The sequence below is a fragment of the Taudactylus pleione genome, unplaced genomic scaffold (genome assembly GCF_031769625.1).
Source record: "Taudactylus pleione unplaced genomic scaffold, aTauple2 ptg000129l, whole genome shotgun sequence".
Classification (NCBI taxonomy): domain Eukaryota; kingdom Metazoa; phylum Chordata; class Amphibia; order Anura; family Myobatrachidae; genus Taudactylus; species Taudactylus pleione.
The window spans coordinates 16,190,063-16,208,290 of NW_028284531.1; the positions used below are offsets into that span (position 1 = coordinate 16,190,063).

The 18,228-nt window shown below is 44.4% G+C and overlaps 1 protein-coding gene across 1 annotated transcript in view; it reads left to right on the plus strand.

Annotated features, from left to right (window-relative positions):
- Positions 1-1,215: 1,215 nt before the first annotated feature.
- LOC148523666 (peptidyl-prolyl cis-trans isomerase FKBP8-like) overlaps positions 1,216-18,228 on the plus strand; it is a 59,406-nt gene continuing 42,393 nt past the window's right edge. The window contains exons 1-2 of the mRNA XM_088473007.1: positions 1,216-1,611; positions 14,830-14,999. Coding sequence (XP_088329133.1) covers positions 1,221-1,611; positions 14,830-14,999 — 561 coding nt within the window. The 5' untranslated portion in view covers positions 1,216-1,220. The remainder of the gene's footprint in view (positions 1,612-14,829; positions 15,000-18,228) is intronic.

Below are 18,228 nucleotides of genomic sequence, written 5' to 3' on the forward strand. Positions count from 1 at the left end.
AGTCACATCATGGCCACACCAGCCACATAACACAACTCCCAGTAAGTCCCGTGGATAATTGGAATCCCTCCACCCATAATGTTGACACCAGAATGTCAACATTGACAAAACACCCCATGGGTTGCTATTAAAAGCTTTGCCTTTTTACATTTTGGACTTAAACACACTAGAAAGCTTAGCAAATTAACTCTTTTTTCATTGACCCAATTGGAACCAATACAGAGGGCACAGCAGAGCATTCCAATAACTAAAATAAACTGTTCCTGGAAAACATACTTTAAATGGCAGCATTTCTGAGCAATAGGTTGACATAAACATTTGCTACATCTTCATGATTTTTTTGTTACTGCTATTATAGCTGTAATAAAATCTGATCACTGCTTATTGCAAAAAAATAATACATTAAAAAAGCAGATACCCCTATTTTACTTCCATTGGTAGGGTGTAGGCTGAAAATATGGGAACATAAGCTCTTTTAGGCCCATTTCCTGAGTCAGAGCCCACAAAATCATATAGGGACAATCAGTTTGAGAAATTAATCTACAATCAGCCAATCAGAAGCAGCAAGTTAGTCATCATCAGTATGTATTTGTACCTGCACTCAGGCATCTAAAAGTTACAGAGCTACTGCCGTATCTGCCTCTCCGTGTATCATCTTCGAATATCAAAAACATTCCCTTACTGTAATCTATCTGCGACTGCACGCCCCTTCCCTCCAATTCTATCTCAGCTCGCCTTAGGTGGAGAAAGTGTCTGATCTGTATACAGACTATTACGTACACTTTCTGTGGGCTGTACAATTTAGTGTATTTTACGCTCAGCAAATAGGCTTACACTCAATAAGTCCCTTAATGCTTTTGTAAAACTTCTCCCATAAAAGATCCATTTACTGAATATTGTGGACAACGTAACTAAATCTCAGTATAGCTCTAGATGTAAACTCCGTGTCTGCCCTCAGTCAAGAGACTTAAGATCTTCACAGGATTGGAAATAGAATGAGAGAGAGGCTTATGTTAAGCATTCAGTTAATAGCAGTAATTGAATTACAGACATTTAGAAGACTCAAGGTTGCGGTCTAAGGCATCAACCTTTCATAGCTTGTGTTTCCGTCCCTTTTTACTTTATATTCTGGGGGCAGCGCTCAGCCTAGACCAAAAAATGATGTGACAAGTTAAGGAGATAGACAAGTTTATTGCATAACCATAATTTAACTAATATAAATGTCAGTAAAAGTAGAACTAGTTAAGGAGGTGATGACAGGCTTGCCACAAGACATTTCCCTACCTGGGGATATTCCAGACCCTACGGAGCATGAGACATGGGACAGATCACCAGAGCTGGAGGTTAATAGAAATATTATTACCATACCCACTGTGATTGTGCAGCAGACGGATCCACAAACCGATGGAAACAGGGAGAACAAAACATTACTACAGCGTACACCTAGTTTTGGAAAAACTGTCAAATTTCTTTTGCCCCCCATTACCATTGAGGACAATGTGCCCCAAGAGGAGGAGATGCAGTTCTATCAGGCGATAGAAGATGTTCTTGGATGTAAAGGTTACAATTTTGAAGATATATTTTCTGCTGACCAGTGGAAAGACCTTACAGGTATGTTGATAATTTGACAAAATGCAACCTTACACTACGCTACTGCTACTGCATAATGTAGAGAATATTTTTGTTCACCACTTTAAAATGGTTGTGTGAGCAGAATAACGATATGATTTAATTCTATGTTTAATTATAGATGAATTAACAGATTATTTTTGCTAAATTTACAAAACAACAGGTCTTTTAAGCTCTGAAATAGAAAAATAACAGTGCTCACTTTTAATTAAAGGAAAGTACTAATTTAATAAAGCATGCAATATATATTTGACAATGAATAATAATAATAATAATAATAATAATAATAATAATAAGAGAATATATAAATATATAAGATATACATCAGTCTCTTATAGGTACTTGGAGGCTTAAATTGTAATCCAATAGTATTGAGCGTGTAAAGTTTTGAGTGTCAGTCCAGACTCATAATTACCAAATCCAATGCCCAGTTTAATTGAGGGGTCCTAATTAGCAGTGCTGATAGGCTTCCGCAAGAGTTTGGTCCCCTGGGCAGAGGTTCGGCAGTCCGTTGGTGTAAACTGAGTAGGCACGCTGGTAAAACGTATGTTGTCACTCCTTTGGTGGATGGATAGAAGAAAGCAACCAATCCTGATGCATTTTGCTGTGTTGTACCCACAGCTTTATCAAGCTTTACCTTTGATAAAGCTGTGGGTACAACACAGCGAAACGCGGCAGAATTGGTTGCTTTCTTCTACTATCCATCCACCAAAGGAGTGCCAACATATGGTTTACCAGCGTGCCGACTCAGTCACACCAACGGACTGCCGAACCTCTGCCCACGGGACCAAACTCTTGCGGAAGCCTATCAGCACTGCTAATTAGGACCCCTCAATTAAACTGGACATTGGATTTGGTAATTATGAGTCTGGACTGATACTCAAAACTTTACACGCTCAATACTATTGGATTACAATTTAAGCCTCAAAGCACCTATAAGAGACTGATGTGATTGGTGGATTGGACTGTTTTTATGTATATCTTATATATTTATATATTCTCTTTTTATTATTATTATTCATTGTCAAATATACATTGCATGCTTTATTAAATTAGTACTTTCCTTTAATTAAAAGTGAGCGCTGTTATTTTTCTATTTCTGTACTACTCCCTGAGGACTGACTATCCTCTTTTATACAGTTGTTACTTATATTTGTTCATTTGTTACTTTTGTGCCCCGTTCAGCGCTTCTACAGTGTAATTACTGTGTTTCTTTTAAGCTCTGGTTCTACAGTTTAAAATTAATATAAGCATTTTGTGTTGCTATCTAGCGTATCTCCAATGTGTTATTTTTGTTAGGTATATGAAATAGATGGCGAGTCACCCAGTTGGCGCCTATTTTTTGTTTTGCAGCCCCTCACTATGGCTATGTCACTGGTGGGTCAGTCCTCATAGTAGGGAACTTTCCCAACGTCAAGATAGTTATGAGTTTTGGTTTTCACTCGTGGCTGCTTTTCGCATGAGCAGGTGGGCATGCAGCAATTATGGAGTTTTTATTACTAGCAGAGAAGGGGATTAGGGGCAGACTAATGCTTCAGAGATCCACAGGGGATGTGGCACTACTCAATTTAATGAAGAAATTCACACACACAATTGAATTAACAAATCTTGCCACAATGTTCTTTTCCTGGTTATCAGTCAGGACGTGCGTATAGTAACCTCATGGCAATGTACACATGGTGACCTCATGAGAATATACACTTGGTGACCTTATGGCAGCATATATATGGTGACCTCATGGTAGCATACACATTGTGACATTATAGCAGAATACACATGGTGACATCTTGGCAGCATACACATAGTAACCTTATGGTAGCATACACATGGTAACCTCATGGCAGCAAATACATGGTGACCTTATGGCAGCATGCACATGATGATCTCATGGCAGCATACACATGGTGACCTCATGGCAGCATACACATGGAGACCTCATGGCAGCATACACATGGTCACCTCATGGAGGTATACACATGGTGACCTCATGGCAGCATACACATGGTGACCTCCTGGCAGCATACACGGCGCCATTTTCACTCCGGCTGAGGAGAGTGTACAGAACAGACATGCTCTGTTCTTCTCTGCTGTTCAAGGGTGCAGTGTTGTAGTTGTTCAAGGGTGCAGTGTTGCCTGGCTGGGGCTGCAGTACATAAAGTAGGGGCTGCTGCTGTGTCACTGGTGTCCTGTCAATCAAGGGGCTAGGGCTGGAGTTCATAAAGGGGTGCTGTGTCGTCCAGGGGTGCTCGACCCTAGTGTAAAAAAATAAAAATTAAAATGAATAATTATCATTCCACAAAAAATAATAAATAAAAAAGGTATTTTTTTCATTATTTTTTTTCTGTGTGCTAGCTATGCTATTATTGTTCGGTGACACTGCTGGCCAGACCGCATTTTATCATCCACATATTTGTGACTCTGCAGTTGGTCCATCCGCACTCCGCAGGGGTGCTTTGTTGTCCATAAAGGGGTGCTGCGTTGTTCATCAAGGGGCTGCTGCCTCGTTCAGGGGTGCTCTTTCCCAGTGTAAAAAAATTATTGTTTGGTGACACTGCTGGCCAGACCGCAGATTATCATCCACATATTTGTGACTCTGCAGGTGGTCCGTCCGTACTCCGCAGGGGTGCTTTGTTGTCCATAAAGGTGTGCTATGTTGTTTATCAAGGGCCTGCTGCCTCGTCCAGGGGTGCTCCTGCCAAGTGTAAAAAAAAAAAAAATTAGCATTCTGCAGAAAATTATTATTTATTTTTTTTCTGGGTTTTTTTGTGTGTGCTAGCTACACTATTATTGTTCGGTGACACTGCTGGCCAGACCGCAGTTGTCATCCACTTATTGTTATACTATACATCGTAGTGCAGTGTGTTATTCTTATTCATAAAAAATATTGTGACACTGTAAGTGGTAGCGAAGTGTGTTATTCTTTTCTAACTCATAAAAAAATCTTGTGACACTGTAAGTGGTAGCGCAGTGTGTTATTCTTTTCTTATTCATAAAAAATCTTGTGACACTAAGTGGTAGCGCATTGTTTTACTCATACAAAATCTTGTGATACTGTAAGTGGTAGTGCAGTGTGTTTTTATTTCCTTATTCATAACAAATAATGTGAAACTGTAGGTCATTGATACCGCAGTAATATTTAAAATTGGTACAAATTGAGTGTGCTGTACCCCACTTCATTCGTGTTTGTTGATATGGAGATCAGTTGAGAGGAGAGCAGCAACCACATGGTGCTGCTGCCAGTGCCACCAGTCATGACGATACTACTCCGTCTACATCATCTATTAAAGCCGAGTCTCAAGGGCATACAGGGCTTATGTCAGGGCATCTAAAATCAAAGAACCAATCTTTTACAGTGGTAAAGAAGAAAACATCAAAGGGAAAGTTAGCTGTAGAAAGACATAAAATTGGCAATATGCCTTTCACCACATGAAGTGGCAAGGAAAGGCTAAGGCCTTGGCCTTTATTTATGACTGGTGGTTCTGCCTCTTATGATGATGTAGGCCCTTCTCCCTGTAGACAGTTACAAAAATGAAAATCGTTAAGGCACAGGAACCAACTGTGCACTCAGAAATGTCACAGATCCCTGAGAGTCTAAGTGTGTTTGCGGATGCCATGTGTGAGCCTGACCTTTCCAATACTGTACTCGAAGAGGAGCCTCCTTCCACCACTTTTGCATCATCTGCAAATGTGGGGATGAACAGCACAAGTCAACATGCTGACATAGAATTTGAGGATGCTTCTGTGGAAGTACACCAGGATGAGGATGCTAATAAGGATGTTGATGATGAGCATGTTGTTGATGAGGATGATGTTTTTGTTAATCAGGTCCCAGTGGAAACAGTTGTTGCCCATGATAAGGAAAAGCCCATTGTCATGCCTGGGCATAAAATAAAAAAAATCCACTTCTTATGTGTGGAATCATTTCTACCCAAATCCAGACAACAAATGTCAAGCCAATTGCACCCATTGTCATGCCAGAGTAAGTAGAGGTAGGGACCCTACCCATCTAGGAACCTCCTCCCTGTTACATTATGTACAGCGCATCAATCAAAAGTGTTTGCAAAATCTCAGAAACTTTAGCTAAAAAAGTAACAACAAGCAGTCCAACGTCAGATAGCTCCCTTCTCTCTGCTAGATCTAAGTACCTGGCATCTTCACCACCAACACCTTCATCAACAATATCCTCATTCGTAATCAGAAGTAGTCCTGCATCCAATTTGATAAGGCTAAATCAGTCCTCCGCTATCCTGGATTCCTCAGAAGAATCCTTTAGCGCTACGCCTGCTGCTGCTGGGAGTGGATATTAATCCCAGAATGGGACCAGGAAGACTACTAGTTGTAGTTCTAAAAAACCAATTGACTGTTAAACAATCCTTTGCAAGGGGAGCAAGTATGACATCAGTCACCCAGTTGCACAGTCGATCACTGACACCATAACATCTATGCTGGTATTAGATGTGCATCCGATATCTGCCATTAGTGCAGTGGGTTTTAGACAGTTAATTGAGGTCCTTTGTCCCCGCTACAAAATCCCATCTAGGTTCCACTTCACTAGAAAAGCAATTCCCAGCCTGTACAGGGCCGCTAAGTGTCCTCCAAATGCCATTGTAGCCACTGTCCACTTAACCACAGATATGTGAACAAGTGGAACAGGGCAAACACAAGATTACATGATTGTAACAGCCCACTGGGTGGGTGTATTGCCTTCAGCGGCACCAACAGCACCAGCAGCATCTAAGAAACAGCAGCTCATTCAGAGGCAGGCTACTCTGTGTATCACCGGCTGCACTGAGGCATACCACTTACAACCTCTTAGAAAAACTCAGGGAAGTCATTGCAACATGGCTTACCCCGCTTGGACTCTCCTCTTGAATGTGCTTACTGATAACGCCACTAATATTGTAAGAGCATTATAGCAGGGCGAATTTCAACATGTCCCATGTTTTGCTCACACAACTTGGTGATGCAAATATATTTTAAAAATGACAAGGCCGTGCAGGAGATGCTCTCTGTGGCCCACAAAATTTCTGGACATTTTCATCATTCGGCAGGTGCATGTGGCAGATTGCAGCGCCTGCAACAAATGTTGAATTTGCCCTGTCACCAGCTGAAGCAAGAAGTAGTTACAAGGTGGAACTCCACCCTTTATATGGTTTAGTGGATGGAGGAACAGCAAAAAGCCATCCAAAGCTACACAACAAACTATGACATAGGAAGAGGAAGGCAAATGTACCTTACTCAAGCTCAGTGGAAAATACTTTTCGTGTTGTGCAAAAGTGCTGAAACCCTTTGAAGTAGTCACCTGTGAAGTGAGTTCAGACACTGCCAGCTTGAGACAGGTAATTCCATTAATTAGACTGTTGGAAAAGCAGCTTGATAAACTGAAGGAGGAGCTGAAACAAAGCGATTCCGCTAAGTATGTCGGACTTGTAGATCAAGGCCTTTATTTGCTTCACCAGGATCCAAGGGTTGTCAGGATCTTACAATCGGATCAATACATTTTGGCGACCGTGCTGGATCCTAGATTTAAGTCATACGTCCTGTCTTTCTTCCCAGTGGACAGAGATCTGAAGAGATGCAAAGAGCTGTTGGTAAGGAAATTGTCAGCTCAAACGGCACATGATGCAGTGATTGTTGCTCCTCCAGTTTTTTCAGCAAGTGCGGCTGCCAGGAAAAAATGAAACTTTCCCAAAAAAAGACCCACTGGTGATGCAGATGAGTCAACGCAACCAAGTTTTGACATCTGGTCAGGTCTAAAACAATTGCCTACAATTAATGAGACCTCTATCATGACTCCATCTGATATGGTCACCACTCAAAGAATGGTTGAGGACTATTTTAATGATAGCGTCCAAATAGACATGTCAGACAGTCCGTTTCAATACTGGCAGGAAAAAAAAGGCAATTTGGAGGCCCTTGCACAAACTGGCTTTGCTTTAATTGAGCTTCCCACCCTCCAGTGTGTACTCAGAAAGAGATTTCAGCATAGCCGGGAACCTTGTCAGCGATCGACGTAGGAGACTACTTCCTCAAAATGTGGAAAAGATGATGTTCATCAAAATGAACTACAACTTTCAAGAGGAAGACCTTTACCGCCAATTACATCCAAAAATTACAGGGGCAACTGAGGCTGTAATGGTGGATTTCAGCGGGGACAAATTAATATTGTATGAAGATGATGTACACACTGATGAAGGTGAGGAAGTGGATGATGATGGTGACAACATCTTGCCTCTGTAAAACCAGTTTGTGCACGGAGAGATCATTGCCAGCAATGTCAGCTTCCCATTGGTATCTTGTTTTGTGGGGTCCCAAACAAATCAATCGCTTTAGACACAATTTGCAGCCCCTGTCGCTGAAGTGATTGGTTTGTTAAACTGTGCATGTCCTGTTTACTATATACAACATAAGGGCAGGTGGAAGGACCCAAGGACAACTCCATCTTGCACCTCTTTTCTTTGCATTGTGTGCTGTTTGGGGCATTGCTGCCTGACATTTTAAATTTTATAGTTTATTAAACTGCCATCCTGTCTGCCACTGCAGTGCCACTCTGTGCCATGTTGGAAGCTGAACTGCCACAGGTTTGTGCTGCCCACTGCTGTCGCTTAGCTTATTCAGCCAGCTAGCTTGATGCAACCTTTTGGCCTAAACTGGACAAAATCAATATTATGAGCAGTGAAATGACTGGAAATAAATGTTATTGAGGTTAATAATCCTGTAGGAACAAAAACAGTTGTAATGCTGTAGGAACAAAAACAGTCATTTCCAGTCAATTGACTGGAAATTACTGGAAATAAATGTTATTAAGGTTAATAATGCTGTAGGAACAAAACAGGCCCAAATTATGTGACTTCAGCTGTTTTTATGATTTTTTTAGAAAAAATACAGATCCAAAACTAAAACATGCAAAGGTGGTTTTGTAAAACCAAATCCAGATCCAAAACCTTAAAGGAGCTACAGATCCAAAGCCAAAATACGGGGGTCAGCGCACATCCCTAGTTCTAAATGTTTGGGGTAAATTTTGTTTGCCAAGTCAGGATCAGGGATGCTACATGAAATGAAGAGGACATAACATTTGAAATTAGGTGAGCAATAAATGGGTAAGTGAGGAAATTTGTGGGCAAGTTTGCTTTTTCAATAAAAGTTTTTTACTGTATTTTTTTTTTTTTTTTTTACAAGTAAACTATAAGTCCCAAAGAGCCCAGGTACCAGGCGAGAGGCATTTGTATATCATTTTTTCTGATGCATTTTCAGCTATATTAAACTGTTACCCTATTACATCCTTAGGCTATAAAAAGTGCAGTTGCCCAGGGTGCAAGGAGAGGGGGCAACATGATTGGTACCCCGACGGCATCCTTTTTAAGGCACCACACTACATAGAAAGGTAGGGCCCAGCATCCATTTTCTTGCACCCAGTGCTTATTCTGTGACATCATGATGTCACATGCGGTGGGGGATGGAAGCTTAGGGCACCTCTGCTCTCAGCTAAAAATCAAAATAGGATGCTAACAGACAAGGGCGTATTTAGAGAGGAGGTGACCCGTGTTCACTCACCATCCAAGGTCCCTTCCTCTCTCTCCAGCAGCCGCGGCATACTGACAGGTTCAGTAGTCTCCGGGCACTAGTCTGTGAGTACCCTACTGTGCATGCGCAGAACCACACGTGCACGCATGGGGGGTTTCCGAGTACCTAGAAACCCCCCCCCCCCCGGCCACCAATTTTTTTCAGCTGGTCAGAAGTTAAAGAGGGCCGGAGCGCGGCGGTACTGTGTTCCGCCACCTCTGGCCCACCCTACCTGGCCACAGCAGTCTGAGACTGCTGCAGCTAATGTGACAACCAGTGCGGCGGCCGTTCCACCTGCCCAGCCAGGATGGGGAGGAAGTCTAGCAGCAGCTCCCGACCCCTCCCGACCTCTGCCTCCCATGCGCGACGTAGCGTGATGATGTTACGCTGCGCGCACTCCACACTCACCCGCATGGTTGATGTGAGTCTTTCCTGCATGTATCAGAAGAGCTGGCTGAGGCTGGAGGAGCTGTCAGCGCCAGAGCAGAAGGATGCTGAAACGGTAATGTCTAAACCTTGACTCTGACGTCAAGGTAGGCTGCTTAAAAATAGGCTAGAAGGGCACAGGAGGCTGCAAGGAACACCAGAGGCAGGGGGGACACAAGAGGCTGCAAGGGACACCAGAGGCAGGGGGGACACAAGAGGCAGGGGGGACACCAGAGGCAGGGGGGGACACAAGAGGCAGGGGGGGGGACACAAGAGGCTGCAAGGGACACAGGAGGCAGGGGGGACACGAGGCTGCAAGGGACACAGGAGGCAGGGGACACAAGAGGCTGCAAGGGACACAGGAGGCAGGGGGGACACAAGAGGCTGCAAGGGACACAGGAGGCAGGGGGGGACACAAGAGGCTGCAAGGGACACAGGAGGCAGGGGGGACACAGGAGGCATGGGGACACAAGAGGCTGCAAGGGACACCAGAGGCAGGGGGGACACCAGAGGCAGGGGGGGACACAAGAGGCAGAGGGGACACATGAGGTAGGGGGGGACACAAGAGGCTGCAAGGGACACAGGAGGCAGGGGGGACATGAGTCTGCAAGGGACACAGGAGGCAGGGGGGACACAAGGCTGCAAGGGACACAGGAGGCAGGGGGACACAAGAGGCTGCAAGGGACACAGGAGGCAGAGGGGGACACAAGAGGCTGCAATGGACACAGGAGACGGGGGACATAGGAGGCATGGGGACACAAAAGGCTGCAAGGGATACAGGAGGCAGGGGGGACACAGGAGGCTGCAAGGGACACATGAGGCAGGGGGGACACAAGAGGCTGCAAGGGACACAGGAGGCATGGGGGACACAGGAGGCATGGGGACACAAGAGGCTGCAAGGGACACATGAGGCAGGGGGGACACAAGAGGCTGCAAGGGACACAGGAGGCAGGGGGGACACAAGAGGCTGCAAGGAATACAGGAGGCTGGTAAGGACGGGGCTGGGACACGGGGAGGGGTGGCAGGAGAGACAAGTGACACAGGTAGCAAGAGTTTGGAGTGACACGTAGCAGTGGAGAAACATGCGGCACAATGCTGGAAAGATAGGTGGCAGGAGGCTGGAAGTGACATGAGGCAGAAAATGGTGGTAGTCAATGGCCTCCATAACCGTAGAATGGAACTGTGACAAACTGACATTTAAAGTACCGTTAAATTACTTTACATTTAGTTCAAATGTTAAATTTGCACTGGTAGTATAAATTTAGTCCGTACATACTAGTAAACATTGTGCATAAGCAAGATTTATGCCCAGATGCCTTGCTTTATTAATATTATTAACAATATTATTTATTGTTATTTATATTAAAACACTTCAAGTACACAATAAAGTATATGTTGCAGGCTTATTCTGGTTACACTTTTTTTGTCATTGGTTCTGTAACAAATTATTTGGAAACCCCCCTTTCAAAATCCTGCGTTTGCCACTGAGAACGCCAGGAAAGTGGCTGCTGTGGCCATTTTCCAGGAGTTCTGTGTAGCGCCTCTCCAGCCGGCATGGGATTTCGGAGAGGTAAGTATTAAAAAGTATGGGTGCAGGGTGAGCAGCTTTCTTGCTCACCCACAGCATATACTTTTAAAAAATTATTATTCTGTTTAACCTTTTTTGTATACCCATCTCCATTGTTATTGGATACCTACCTGAATTTCTTCCATAAGAGGGAATAAACAATTGCAATGCGAATGTAGTCGAAAATATCACACTACAGCCGTATTTTAAATGCAGATTGTAGTAAATAGGAGCCTATGTATTTGATATCCTTCTGTTCCTTGTCAACCAACAATTCAGATGAAGTCCAATAGTAGCAAGAAAATCTATACAAATGTTCAAATCGAAAAATTCATGTTTTTTTGTGAGTTTCCTCTTTCACTACTGGGGTTATATTTACAGTACTGTCGGTTTTATATTTTTGGTGGTTTTCTGGAGGTTTATCTGCAGTATTAGATCCCGCTGATTTGCTAAAGCCCAAACCGACAGAAAGCTGCTGAGAATCCAGACTTTAGAATACAATAGAACAACGGAGAACTATCAATGTTTTTTTCCATTACAAGTATAGAAACCCCAGCGGCAGCTTTAGAAACCAATGAAAATACGCCTACAAACCCCCCAGAAATGAGATAGCTCAGAAAGCACGCTGATTGAATCACAATACACTTTCAGGGCCTGATATAGAACTGCATGTAAAGCCAAAGTTCACGTAGTTGTGCGATTATTTGCAACTGCGCATGCACGAACATCTCTGAAAAGCCCTTCAAAAAAGCTTTCGGTCGTTATCAGAAAGGTGGCGGTAAAGTGCTGGGCATTTGTGAGCGCTGTGACTGGGAAGTAGCTACTAGTTTGGAACTGTGTGAGGAGAAAGAGAGCAGGAAAGGGGAACCTGTGTGGAGGAGAGACAGGAATCGGGGTGCCGCAAATGTGGGAGGATTTTGGAGCTGTGTAAGGGGAGACAAAGAGAGGGGAACAGGTGGGGGGGGGGGGTTGGGAGGGCTGCAGGTGGGTGGGGGAGCAAAAAAGGGGAACCGAGGGTGGAGAGGGGAGGAAAGAAGATGTTAGGGAGTAACAGGAAGGAGAGGGATGGATCTGTAGCGATGTAAACCGGAGACTGGTCCCTGAGGAGGGGTCAGCCAAAGTAAACAAGCCACTCACTGTCAGGGCCAGCATGTAATAGGGCATGTGTGGACACTGGGCCTGATTCAGAGCCGCTCGTAAGCGGCCGCTCGTTCACTCCAAGCGATGTTCGCACATCTGCGCATGCGTATGGGTCGTAATGCGCATGCGCAAACCAGTCATTGTGGTCGAAAATCGAGCGCTCGCAAAATAGCGAGTGCCTGCTAATTTGACAGGATGAGGCGTTTGTGGGTGGTAATAGGGGAAGGTGCTTGAAAACGGGGAGTGGTGATCCGAACGCAGGCGTGCCAAACGGTCAAAACGGGCGTTTTAAGGGTGTGCATAATTAACAAAGCAGCGTCATCGACCACGTCACTTGGTTGTTTCTTAGCCTGCACTGTTCGCATGATTGCGGTAGGATAAACCTACCACAAGCACTGCGAGCAGTTCAGATGCCTTTCAATGTACTCGATTAATCAAATAAATAGCAGAGATGACGTAGGATGCGAGCGGCTAGGGGGCGTCTTTACAAAATAGCGAGCGCATGTTTCGTTCGCTCGCTCAGACATAGAGGCGTCAACAGACCGCAGAGAGCGAGCGCTCAATTTAAATAGCCGGCCCCTTTTTCTGAACAAGCGAGCGCAAATAGCGTCCGGCTCTGAATCAGGCCCACAGTGAGCTCCAGTGCCCAGACTGCCTCTGCCTATGAATAATTAACAAGGGAGAGGCGTCCTGCCCCTCTGCTCCAGTGCCCCAACCCACTCTATGCCCCTGCATGGTGGGAGGGGAGAGCCGGGGAAGGAGCTGGGCGCACTGCTAGTAACAGTGTAGTGGACGCCCAGCAAATGGAGATTGTGGCGGCGACTGGTTCTGTGGTGGCATCCTGCGCTCAGTGCACTTATTACAGCACCCCCAATCCTCCCCTCCCCCACACGGGTTCCCCTTTCCTGCTCTCTCTCCCCCCTCACACAGCTCCAAACTCCTCCCCCATTCACTCCCTCCCCCAACCAGGTTACCCTTTCCTGCTCTCTCCCCTCACACAGCTCCAAACACCCCCCCATTCGCATCACCTCCGACCACTCCATCCCCCACACAGGTTCCCCTTTCTTGCTCTCTCGCTCCTAACAGCTCCAAACTACTCCCCATCCACAGGACCCCCCCTCCCCCACACAGGTTCCCCTTTCCTGCTCTCTCTCTGCTCGCAGGTCCAAACTCCCCTCCCATCCACAGCACCCATCCCATAGTGCCTAAAGCGCAAAGGAGCTGTTGGGCAGCATCTGGTTTTGCAGGCAGGGAAGGCAGACGACCAGGACCAACATTCAGTGAGTGAAAGTGAGAGATTGGCAGTTGGGTTAGTGCTGTCACTGTGACTCGCCCTAGGGAAAGGGGGCATTACTGTGTGGCATAATGTGTAAGGGGCACTACTGTATGGAATAATGTGTAAGGGGCATTACTGTATAGAATTAGGTGTAAGAAGCATTACTGTGTGGCATAGTATGTAAGGGGCACTACTGTGTGGAATAATGTATAAGGGGCACTACTATATGGCATAATGTGTAGTGGGAATTACTTTGTGGCATAATGTGTAAGGGGTGCTACTGTGTGGCATAATGTGTAAAGGTCACAACTGTGTGGCCTAATGTGAATAAGGGACACTACTGTGTGGTGTAATGTGAATAAGGTTGCATTATTGTATGGTGTAATTTGAATTTGAGCACTTATGTGGGTCACACTCCTTCCCACAAGACCATGCCACTTTATTGTGCAAGCACTGTCCTTATTTAAAATATGGGGAGGGGGGACCAATGCTCTTTCTGACACAGGGCACCAAAATGTCAAGTTATGGCTCTATGCACAGTGGTGCTTTTCAGTCAGGGTCGGAGGTCACGTCTATGATGCACCTCCATCTCCATCTCCAATTGGAGAGGCAGTGCAGAGTACATTCCCCTTTCAACAAAAAAACAATATACTGTAACATATTTTACTTTACTAACCACTAACGGTCAAAGCAGACGAAAGAACAGGAGTTGTCTTGTATGTGGCACACTAATTATCATTTTTTTTTAAAGTATAAAATATAAACTTTATTTATTCTGAGTAGTTTATTCGGAATAAATAAAGGTTATATTTTATACTTTTAAAAAAAGGATAATTAGTACGCCACATACAAGACAACTCCTGTTCTTTCTTCTGCTTTGAATATTCTTATAAGTGGTTAGGCAGCACCCCTGATACAATACTTAATTAATACATTGTGATTAAGAATCTACATTAAGTATATATGGGGTTCTCTGAATAATACACACAGATACAGAATAATGTGATGACTGGTGCAGTAGTTACATCTTTTTGAATTATCCACTAAATGACATGAAAGCCTTGTCTTCTCTTATACAACAAAGTTTAGCAAGTATGTGGAAGAAAAACAATACTACCAGGAATCATGATGGAAATCCAGTGGGCAGGAGGTTGCACCTTGTGATTAAATGTATGTCTGTCAATTATATTAATATTTCCCTTCCTCTGTTTTTATTGTCTGCGCTCAGATGACAAACTGTTGAGAAAGAAAATTCTGAAGCCAGGATTCGGTGAAGCCTCAAAACCCCTTCCTGGTCAAGAGGTGACTGTCTACCTCATGGGGATTTTGGAAGGTGGTATTCTGGTGGAGAAAGATCCAAATCTTTCCTTTGTCCTGGATGAAGGGGACGTTATACAGGTCAGGAAACCAAAGCTAACTGGCTTTATAATGTAAAGTATTCTATATATCACACATGCCAGACTGGATGTTTTGTAAGCTGCATACTGCTCTCCCCCTCCCACTTTACAGGGCTCAACCACATTTTTATGGTAATTATAAATATATATATATATATATATTTTTTTTATTTCTTTTTTATTACCAGGTATTTATATAGTACACACATATTACGCAGCACTTTACAGCCATTCACATCAGTCCCTGCCCCAGTAGAGTTTACAATCTACATTCCCTACCACATGCTCTTTCTCTTTATATATAAAGAGAAAGAGCTCTCAGCACAGGGGTGCTGAGAGCCGTGGCAGGCAAAGGTTGAAGGGGGCCTCATCGATGGAATGCCCCCTTAGGATAAAAAATAGTTTTTAATAAATCATTTTTGCAGCGCCACAGGGAGGGAAGCGCTGTGAGCACCTCAGACTAGCGGAAAGTCAGGAGGGGGCACGATCAGTCTGATCGCTCCCCCCCACAGGCATAGATAGGAGACTGGTGAGCAGCTGCTAGCAGTCTCCCACTACAGCCCAGCACACAGCAGCGTGTTCTGGGCTGCTGTGAGGTAGGAGGGATCAAGGGGGGCTCAGGCCTAGGTAATTAGTACCCGCCCCCCCCCTCGGCGCCCCTGTCTATATATATGTACAGTATATGTATGTATATATATATATATATACATACATACATACAATACAATAAAATAAGATTTGAGGGTGCTAAATATGTGCAAAATTAAAAACTGTATCTTTGACACTCAATCAGAAATTCTCTTAATGAGGTGAAATGTCTGTCTTTGATATGTTCTGGTTCCTATACATGGGTTAAAGTGGGCCGGGACGGGGTGGAACTGTGTTTCGTCACTTCTATTTGGAGACAGAACCAGTTCCACCTCCTCCGGCCCACCCCAGCACGGTGCCACAGGGAGGCACCATTTGCCGGATGCCCGCTGACATTTTGCCACCAGCGGTTGCTCGGCTCCTTCCCCACAGCACCAGCCGGAGCCTGAAGTCCACTCCTGAGCTCTGGCTTCCGGCTCCCGCACTGTGCACTATGGGAGAGACGTGATGACGTCTCTCCCATAGTTCCGAGGAGCAGTCTGTCGGGCGGCCGTGGACGCAGAAGCAGGGGTTAAGGTAAGTATTGCGATGGTTTTTTTGTGTGTAAGCGGCACTACTACAGGGGGCATTACTATTGGGGGCATTACTACAGGAGGCATTACTATTGGGGGCACTACTACTGGGGGCATTACTACTGGGGGCACTACTACAGGGGGCATTACTATTGGGGCACTACTGCAGGGAGCATTACTACTGGAGGCATTACTATTGGGGGCACTACTACAGGGGGTATTACTATTGGAGGCACTACTACAGGGAGCATTACTATTGGGGGCACTACTACAGGGGACCCTACTACTGGGGGCATTGCATAGGGGGCACCACTTCTGTGGGCACTGCATAAGGGGCACTACCACTGTGGGCACTGCATAAGGGGCACTACCACTGTGGGCACTCTATAAGGGGCACCTCTCCTGGGGGCACTGCAAAAGGGGCACTACCACTGGGGGCACTGCAAAAGGGGCACTACCACTGTGGGCACTGCATAAGGGGAAATGCCACAACTGGGGGCACTGCATAAGGGGCACCACTACAGTGGGCATTGCATAAGGGGCACTACTGCTGTGGGAATTGTATAAGGGGCACTACTACTGTCGGCATTATGTGTATTAGGGCCACTACTACTGTGGGCATTGTGTATAGGGGGCACTACTGTATGTCATAACTTGACACATATAGATATATATATATATATATATATATATATATCTTCTTGTTTAATCCGTTAATTAAGATTCAAGGGCACTCATCGGATTCAGATGCAAGTCTTGTAATTTTATTATGCCATAGTCATAACCTTGTTTGAAATCATCTCCAATGCCTCATCAGTGCTGACAGTTCGGATCTAGAAGATCCTTTTTCAAGACCTACTTCTGCATCACAGCTAGTATATAGGGTTATAGCAAACAACAGATCAATCCAACAGCCATTAAACAAGAATATATATAGGCTGTCTGGAAGGACTGATCTATGAGGTGTACCACATGGTGGTTGTGACGTACATGCAGATGAGAGTGCAGAACATCCTAACTATATATAGATATTTAGGGTTTTATATAACATTGTAGATACAATATATCAGTTATGTGAATTGTTTTTACAGAATTTTCTTTAACCACCAAACATACATCTATCTAGCACAAGTAACTGGAATTGTTGTTGGCAAAAATTAAAGTATATAATTATAGTATTACAATATATATCTTATAGAGTGCATAATATTCTCATATATATATATATATATATATATATATATATATATATAATAGAGTATATAGGCCCCTTGCTAAGGAAAGGGCTCTATCAGTTGCCTAAATTCTAGATTTTAGATCTGCAGGGGGAGACATATTGATGCATTTGGTCACTGGGAATGTTTAAATGTTTAAACAGTTTTATTGCTCTGGGGCCTATTCATTATCAGGGGTCCGGTGGCCCCTGATAATTAAGTATCCAACTTGCTGTGAGTAGCATGTGCACAAAGAAGCCGGTGTCCGGCGGAAGGAGCTGAACAGTGGTGGAGGGATGGAATCAGCGCCATCTGAAGATGGATAAGATTTCCGCTGTCAAGCTCTGAAAATGTTGTGTATTCGGAGCTTGATGAATTTAGGTCCCCATACTATTGTAGGGCGAGACAGCGAGACAGATCTGGACTGAAAGGTAAGCAGGAGATATTCGCGATATCTCCTGTTTTACCTTTATAATGAATGGCCGCCATACTTAATTTCCACCTACTTTTGTAGAAATTAAGGGATAATGAATCCTTTGTGAGCCAAGGAAAGAATTGGACAGACTGAATCAAAGATGGACGCTAATGTCACCGCTGCTGCAGATTTGTATGCAGTGGTTGTGTGAAAATTTGCAAATGTCGTAGCCGTCAGGATTTGAATTGAGGCGCCATCCAATATCTTTGCAAATCCAAACGTACAAAGACACAGCATCTATTGCAGATCAGTCAATTATTGACGTTGTGAATAATCCTATGGTTACTCAGAATGGCCGCCGGAACCGAGACACCAGAGCAGTTGCAACTGCGTGCGAGATCACAGTCGCAGTCTGCGTCACCCCCCTAAAATGGTTGCGAC